General features: G+C 41.4%; 1 protein-coding gene across 6 annotated transcripts in view; it reads left to right on the top strand.

Annotated features, from left to right (window-relative positions):
* The window catches only part of FHIP1A (FHF complex subunit HOOK interacting protein 1A), a 78,099-nt gene that overhangs the window by 59,879 nt on the left and 10,287 nt on the right, over positions 1 to 7,933 (top strand). For all 6 annotated transcript variants that reach the window (XR_006170472.1, XM_042828371.1, XM_042828367.1 and 3 more), the window contains 4 exons: positions 588 to 755; positions 4,504 to 4,583; positions 6,000 to 6,187; positions 6,660 to 7,694. Coding sequence is in view for 5 of the 6 variants with exons in the window: in XM_042828371.1 (XP_042684305.1) it covers positions 588 to 755; positions 4,504 to 4,583; positions 6,000 to 6,187; positions 6,660 to 7,694 (1,471 nt within the window). In the remaining variant the exon portion in view is untranslated. The remainder of the gene's footprint in view (positions 1 to 587; positions 756 to 4,503; positions 4,584 to 5,999; positions 6,188 to 6,659; positions 7,695 to 7,933) is intronic.

The raw sequence follows: 7,933 nt of genomic DNA, 5'->3' as shown, positions 1-7,933 counted from the left end.
AATCAGAGGTTCAGGCCATGATTCAGTAGTTCCCATACACTTTTAAAACCTGAGATGAGGGAAAATAAAAAGAAGGAAAATAGGGCTAAAATTCTGGGTAGATATACTTTTCATATCTATTCTTTTAAAACTCTGGAACTATGAGTTTGTACTGTGCTTTGATTTTGCTCTGTTGTCATTTATTTTTAATATTGTGGTAGATGTATGTATTCACAACATCTGAGAACACTTCTAAGGAATGAGAAGTGTGAGTTAGAACTGCTGACGTGGCAGAAAAGTGGTGGGGAACTTCTGGAAGGATTTAGTTCTTTGTATTTCAACATCTGTGAGATTTGGGCTGTTGGTTAGAGGTTTGTGTTTCTTTTTTTTTTTTTTTCTGGGAAAGCATGACAGGTAGGAAATGGGCTCAAAATGTTTGTGAACAAGTAAGAAGCATACTACTTGTAAAAAGTAAAGATCTGAATGGTTTTGCGGCAGTACGATCCGTGGGAAGCTTTGGGTAGGTGCTAGGTATCGTGCTGCTGCAAGGGACAGACGGACGTTTTGTGTGTGCAGTATGTTCCCATTGACCGTATTTTACCCTGTAGGTGACGGTGGAAGAAGTGACGGCCACTACTGCGTATCTGGATCTCTTTCTGCGTAGCGTTTCAGAGCCAGCCCTCCTTAAGATTTTTCTCCGTTTTATTCTGCTGCACCGACATGAGAACGTGCACATCCTAGATACACTTACTAGTCGCATCAACACGCCGTTCCGGGTAAGATAAGCAGGAAACAAGTTCAGTTTTTCACGTGGGTTTAGGTAAACTAATTAAACAGGAAAGGGAAGTTCCTGTTTATTTAGTTAGTTTTCTCCCCCATCCTAATGTGTACCTTTTGATTTTTAATACTTTGTTTGCGTTCTGGTGTCTAGCTGTAGCCGTGCTAAGAAGTTGATAAATGTGTGAAGTGGTTTTACATGTACAGGAAATGGGGTAAAGGTAGATGAGGGCCTTTGGAGGTCTAAATTCTGTCTGAGAAGTAAAAGTGAACTTGGAAGCATTTATATTCTGGGTAATGGTGAATTAGTGCTGCCAAGACAACGCATCCTTAGGACTTCAGAACGTAACCAAGGCTAGTAACGCTTTCTATCTTTGCAGTTCTGCCAAGCAATAGGTATTTGCAAATGATCTTTGTAGGAGACAGTGGGAGCTCCACAAGGATGTCTTCAAATTGCTTAAGTTGAGAACTGCAGTATTGCCAGTGGAGTTCTCAGGAACCAAGTGTGCATTGCTCTAGCATGTTTGCTTAACTGTTATACTGCCAGCTTTCTTGTTTCATTAAAGCAAGGCACTTTCTTGCTCAAGTGATCAGATTGCTCCTTCCTTTTGTTTCTTCACTCCTCTGTGCAGTAAGGTTTATCTCAAATTTGCAGTGAGCCCCTTCTCAGTATAGGCGTAATGTACCACAGTGACTGGGAGTTAGCTGAGGTAACAGTTTGATCTTCTGGCACAGCAAGTGAACACTTGTTGCACTGGATGACCCTTTGGAGCTTTGTTTGGCTGGCAGCCTTGGCTGAATCTTGCACGATGCACGGCTTCGTGGATAAAATATGGTATAATGTTTTGGGGCATGAGAAGCCAGAACACCAGCATGTGCATTGAATTTGTGCATTAGAGACATTGTCTGAAATTTGTTTTGAAATGTGGGTGCGATGCAAATATGGATATATGCTGCTGTTACTGCATCCCTAAGATGGATTAAATCTGAAAACTGAAACAGCTTCTGTCGACAAAAATGCAAATGCTGTTGTCTCTGATAATCATTAATTACTGTTCCATAGGCAAACAAGATTGGAATTGTAAAGAATCCTTCTGCTGAGTAACTCAGGATCCCAGCCAAAACGGTTCTGTGATACTAAATGAGTTTGCCGCAGTATAGCTTGGCCAAGTGCAGAAGCCAGAACTGCAGCCTTCTGTTTGGTTTTTGTAGCACAGAAACTGTATATGTTATCTCTCGAAAATACTTCTTAATAATTCACCCAGGATTAAGCTTACATACAGACAGGTGGTCAAAAAGCACTTGTGAAGTCCTGCACTTTTTATCTCCTGGTAGTACGTGGAATCGTTTCTTCTTACGAGGCAAAAAAATTGACTAGCTTTTCTTCTTTGAAAGATTCTTGATTTCTCATTTCTCTTTGCAACCATATTGCAAATGGTTTCCTATAAGCTGCAATTTTTTAAATGCTGGAAAATTTAAGGAATTAGCAGGTTTTGAACATTCACACTGTGAAGAACAGTTAGACTTGGTTCTCAGTTTCACAGAGGAAATAAGAATTCCCATTTTACCCCCACGAAAGTACAGCTTTTGTGTAAGGGTCTCACTTCTTCATCAAGCTTGCTCTGCTGCTCTTCAACTTCTACCTCTATATTTCCATTAAGAACTGGAGTTCAGCTTTTTTCTTTCTTTCTTTACTGCTCTTTTACTTTCTCTTGCTATTTTTGTAGGCATGAGATCTTGGACTAGCAAGGACTTTCCTGTTGATTTCTGTTACGAGCTCTGGACAATGCTGGCAGGGCAATGGATTTGAGCTCTGCTTTGCCTCACAGCAGGCCAGCTCATAAGCTTTCTCTGGCCGTCTTCTTTCAGTGCCTGGCTGTGCTTTATTACCTACATGCGTGTTCACATCCCAGCTTGCTTTTTGAGTGCGGGGCTTATTCGCTCTCTTGTTTTTCTCAGGGTGTTAGTTTAATGACCAAACTAGAAAAGGTGATCAAAGAAACTTTTGCTTTTCAGAGGCTATCAAGTAGGGCTTATTTAAAATTTAGCATTTAATTGTTCCACAGAGATGGAAACCAAGTAAGGGAAAATATACATATGCTAATATATAGTCTAAAAGAAGTCTGTGCATTCCTCTGGTCGTGCTCAGTGTGGACAGCTGATCATCCTGTAGAGGAGCTGAGTCACTGGGCTGAAAAAGAGAATGGAAATAGCGAAACAAAGTGCCTTTTAAGTTGACTTTCTTGTGAAATCATGGGCTGGAGAGGAACAGCAACGTGCTGTTGCAGTTAGTACAGAGAATTTTAACAGCGGGAGGAAGAAGAGTGACTGCAGAGGAGAGGAGGAAATTCCACAGTTGGAAAGAGAAGTCATGCCTGGGAATGATGTGAGATTTAATCCTGAATGAATTACAAAGGACATTCACTGACTGAAAAGAGGCAGAGAAATATCTATAGCTTTTTCTTTATCTTTATCTGGTTCCTTTTTAGCTACTGAAAAGTGCAGTTTACTTCATGTACTAATTATTTGAGTTTACATTACTGGTACAATGAGAGGCAAGAATAAAACACCAGCTTGAAACTCTAGGAAGTCAATTTATGCTAAAAAATTCTCACAAGAGTCAGCCTAGCCCTGAATCTAAGCCAGCTGCAAGATGCTATTTCCAGGAAAGAGCAGCACGGGAGTAAATGCCCAAGGAAAAACGCATTAAAAGGCAGTGAAATAATGATTCTGTGGTTCGTGAAAATCGATGAGAGCTTAGAGATCATTCTTCTACTGTACTGGACACATTTCTACTAGCAAGCTTATAGAAATACACTGTGTGATAGTTTTGAAAGATTTGTGTCTTAAGTAGAGACCAGAAAGCCTGTGAATCCAAGTTTTTAGTCTGTTGTAAGACTAGTGTGGAAGTGGGGTGCCTGTCACAGAATGAATATGATTTTTGCCTCTGCTGCGTGTGACTGCTGAAGTACTTGCTGATGAGTATATTAGTCAGACCTTTCCCAAAGAAGACACACATGCAATTCCAGTGAGCAGTACTGTTTTTCTTTCTTTTCTTCTGGTCTCACAGAGAGGATCTTCATGCCACAGCTCCCAGCTGTCCAGGTGGCCTCTAATGTGGGGATGGAGAGTGTTCCATGTGGAGTAGATTCTGATAAAAATGACTTGTGTAGTCCTGATCTACTTCAGTAAATTCAGCAATAGGTATAAAGGCACTGAGGTATAGGAGCATTCAGCTTCTTAATGTGCACAACACTCATCATTCTTAGTATGTTAAGCAGGAACTTTTAAGTAGTTTTGAATTTTTTTTTTTGTTTTCAGAAAAACCTTTTGTTGATTCAAATTCTGAGTTAGCAGTAAAACCTAATACTTACCTTAGAAGTTACAGGGTTCCCTTCATGCTGGGTTAAACTAATAAATTTAGAAAAAAAAAAAGTAATTGAAAAGACTGGAAAATTATTGCTTTCACGTTCTAGACAAGTTAATGCAAATACCTTGTAGAGAATACTTTAAGTAATTTTTTTTTTTGAAGGAAAATTTGGAATCATACATGACTAAAATGTCAAATGGTATGTGTGTAGCTGTTGGCAACAAAATCCTGTAGGGATGCTGGCAAATTGAAGTAGCATACTAACGGTTTCTTGAAGTGGTATGTTCTGGTGGAGTCATTCTGTTAGACAGAATGCAAGAAAGATTGGAAAGGTACTATATCCAGATTGAACTCTGATGACATTTATCATTTTTCAGCTCTGTGTGGTCTCCTTAGCATTGTTCAGAACGCTCATTGGCTTGCACTGTGAAGATGTGATGTTGCAGCTAGTTTTAAGGTAAAGCCCAAACTCCTTTTTCAACTTTGTCCTAATTCTGGGACACAGAGACTCAGACGATAGGCATAGAGCTAGATGGATGTTCTCCAAGAGAGCAGAAATTCAAGGAGCTACAGAGATAAGAATATTTATGATTCTGGCAAAAGCATGCTAGGCCTGTAGGAGCGTGATTTATGTTCTGTGATCTTCAGGAATAAGAGATTTCTTCTTGTGATTTATTTCTATAAACATGAGAGAAGAAAAGCTGAGAATGTATTTATCACCCTCAAACTGCTTATTTCCTGCTTTTAAACATATAATTTTTCTCTCCAGCATGTTTTCTTTAGTTGATCATATATGCACTGCGTTACAAGGAACTTATCTAGATGCTTCCAGCCTTCACCTCTGTTTTTCCTCTTTCCCAAAGAATACTTCAGCTTCCTGAACTGTTGTTCATGGATCGCTATATAATGTACTGAATGCATTGATTATTTTTGCATTTATCTGATTGTCCCATAGGCTGCTGCTGAACACACAATTGTAATTCTGGTGGGTGGATTAGATTAGAGTTGATAATTTCTGTGGAAGTACTGGTGTAGCTTAATCAGGCTTCTAATACGGTGGAAGGCATCAGTGTTTCAGTCCCTCCACTGATAGGCATTAAGGTGAAATTCCCTGAGTGCCTGGGAGTGGTGTTAGGACATCTGTGACCTCAAGTAATGTTGGGACTCCCCTGCTAACCAGTGGTACAGTTGTATTCAGTCTGTTGTTTGTTTATTTAGGGAATCCTTTAAAATTTGGTTTCCTTTTAAAATGGGAAAACATCAGCCCAGTTAACACTGTAAGGATCTTAATAGAGTGCTCTTAAAATATTAAACAAAAGTGCTCTAAAAATATTAAACATGACAATGTGCTTCCTCTGTCCCTTGTTTTCCCTGTAGCTTTTTTCCTCTTGCCCAAGATCTCTTGATTTAGAGCAGAGAAACACCTTGATGACCTTTCCTGCTGGCTGCTTGCCTGGCATATGTAAACTGACTCTGTCTCTATTTCCTTGGAAAACAAATAAATTAAAGATTCTGAGACTGAACTCATTTATACTGGGACCAAACCACACCGCTAGCCTTTGACTTCTGCCCACCCTATGCTTCCTTCATCCCTTCCTACAGCAGGCTTGCTCTGACCTGTGAAGGGCTGCTCATTCCCCCATTCTGATGCAACTGATCTCCCATCTCTGCTTGTCCTGACAGTTCCTCATTGAACTGTAGTTTCGCAATGCAGAGAGTTGGGTTTCATGCTCTTGAGAGATTTAGAATATAGACCACTGTCAAGGTTACTGTTATTCTACTTTGAAGAAGGAAGGAAGGTGTGAAGGGACTTTTGTATGTTTTTGTTTTCTCTCGCGTGGAAGGATGTAGTAATGCTAGGCTGCTGTTTCAGGTATCTGATCCCATGTAACCACATGATGTTGAGCCAGCGAAGGGCTGTGAAAGAGAGAGATTGTTACTCCGTATCTGCTGCAAAACTGCTTGCCCTGACACCGGTCTGCTGCTCCACTGGGATCACCTTGGCTCTAGAAAGCCAAGGAAAAGATTATATTCTCTGGACAAAAGCAGCTCAAACTAAAGGTAATTGGTGCTCAAGGGAAGACCAGATCATGAACTGAATTGAGTTTGGTAGTAGCTCAGGCGGAACAAAAATGGTGGGCAACAACAAACCGGGCAGATCGGCTGCACTGGAAAGCTTATTTAATTCCTTCCATGGGTCCAGGTGTATTGAAACCTTATTCACCTTGGGTAGCTGTTAAAATATTCATTCACAGAAATAATGTACAGGTACTTGACAATGGCACTTGCAGGTTCAGAGCGCTCGCTGTTGTTTTACAGATTGGGAATGAGCTGATTTCTCAGAAAATGGGTTACAGTGCTCACTTGGCAGTAGGAACAACTCTAGTGCATTCATATCTCTAAATTGAGTTCTTCCTGCCTTACTGGATGATTGGGGATAAAGATTCCACCTGCCATGTTAGTAACTGCCTTGCTAGAGAACTTGGGGGCTTTTTTATTGTGTCGTGGTATGAGTAATCTTCTTTACTTTCAGGTTCTGTTAGAGGCATTTCTGAATCCGCCTGCATCGTGGAATTTGGAAGAGCTGTGGATATCAGCTACCTGCAGTACCTGGGAGAAGCTCAAGAAGCCATCCTCCAGTGTCTGAAAGATTGTAAGGTCTGGTCTGCTTTATACGATGGAGTAAATCCTGATCCCGAGACCTTTATCCAAGCGCTTGCTGAGGAGAACAGTACAGATGTGGAACACCCCATGTTTCGTCTCCAGCAAAGGACACCCAGCTTGTGTAGCTCCTCTCAAACAGCATCAGCGGGCGAGAAGATGCAGTTGGAGCTGGAATGGGATGATAGCTACGACACAGGGATTTCTCCTGGCTCTGATGTGAGCTCGCTCCAGCAGTATGATGATCTGGGAAATACAGAGACGCAGATGCCCGCAGTGCCACCGAAACATATTCAGGAGATGAAAAAAAATGCTATCATGCTTGTCAAAGGTTCTTACATAGAGGATTCAGACTTTCAGGATGATGTTATGGTTTACAGATTATGTGCCCAGAAGGATATACAGGATGATGACAACTCCAAGGAGAAAACTTCAAATGCGTCCAGAGAACATCAGGTCCAAAGCCAGACTGTTGTCAATGGGCCTCTCTCTAACAGCCAGCTGGAAGTGGGCGTGGATGAGCAGAGTGAAAAAAAATCAAGCTTGACTCAAAGTATAACGAAAGAACAAATAAACCAGAAAGTGGTGGAGACTGATCCACAGCCTGACTTAGAGTTGAAGCTTCAGGAGGCAGATAATTGCTTAAGCTCACAAATGCTGAGCACAGATGGTGAGGATTTCATTGCACAGTATGACAAAATTATTAAGGAACTGGATCCAAATAATGCAAGCATGGAGGAGCAAAAGGTAGACACTCCAGACCCCGTGTCTCCTGCAGAAGAGGAGGAGGACTTTGAGAATTTCTCAGCAGATACCCCTTCTGCAGAGAGCGCATCATCTCCCTTTGGACCAAAGGAGGATGCCTCTCCCAAGCGCGCTGCGAGAAGTCAGAGTGCTCCATTCACAGGTGGAATGTCCTGTTAGTTACATACCTAGCAAATACAGGAAGGCATGGCGATCACAGGTGGCCAAGTGTAATTGCAGTGCACAGCACCAGCATAGAGCTGGGAGCAGCCCTGACACTGAAGAGTGTATGCCCAAATAGCTGAGGCTGGCCCAAGGAGAATCAAAGAGATTCAGCTTGGAAGTAGAGCAGAGCCAGTGTCAGTGTAGTGACAACAAATGGTGGTTGTTTTGTTCTTTTCT

Source organism: Centrocercus urophasianus, unplaced genomic scaffold (genome assembly GCF_019232065.1).
Source record: "Centrocercus urophasianus isolate 14NV4802_14NV808 unplaced genomic scaffold, USGS_Curo_1.0 seq_3, whole genome shotgun sequence".
NCBI lineage: Eukaryota > Metazoa > Chordata > Aves > Galliformes > Phasianidae > Centrocercus > Centrocercus urophasianus.
Note: the sequence above shows the minus strand (reverse complement) of the source record. Positions and strands in the feature narration are given on the sequence as shown.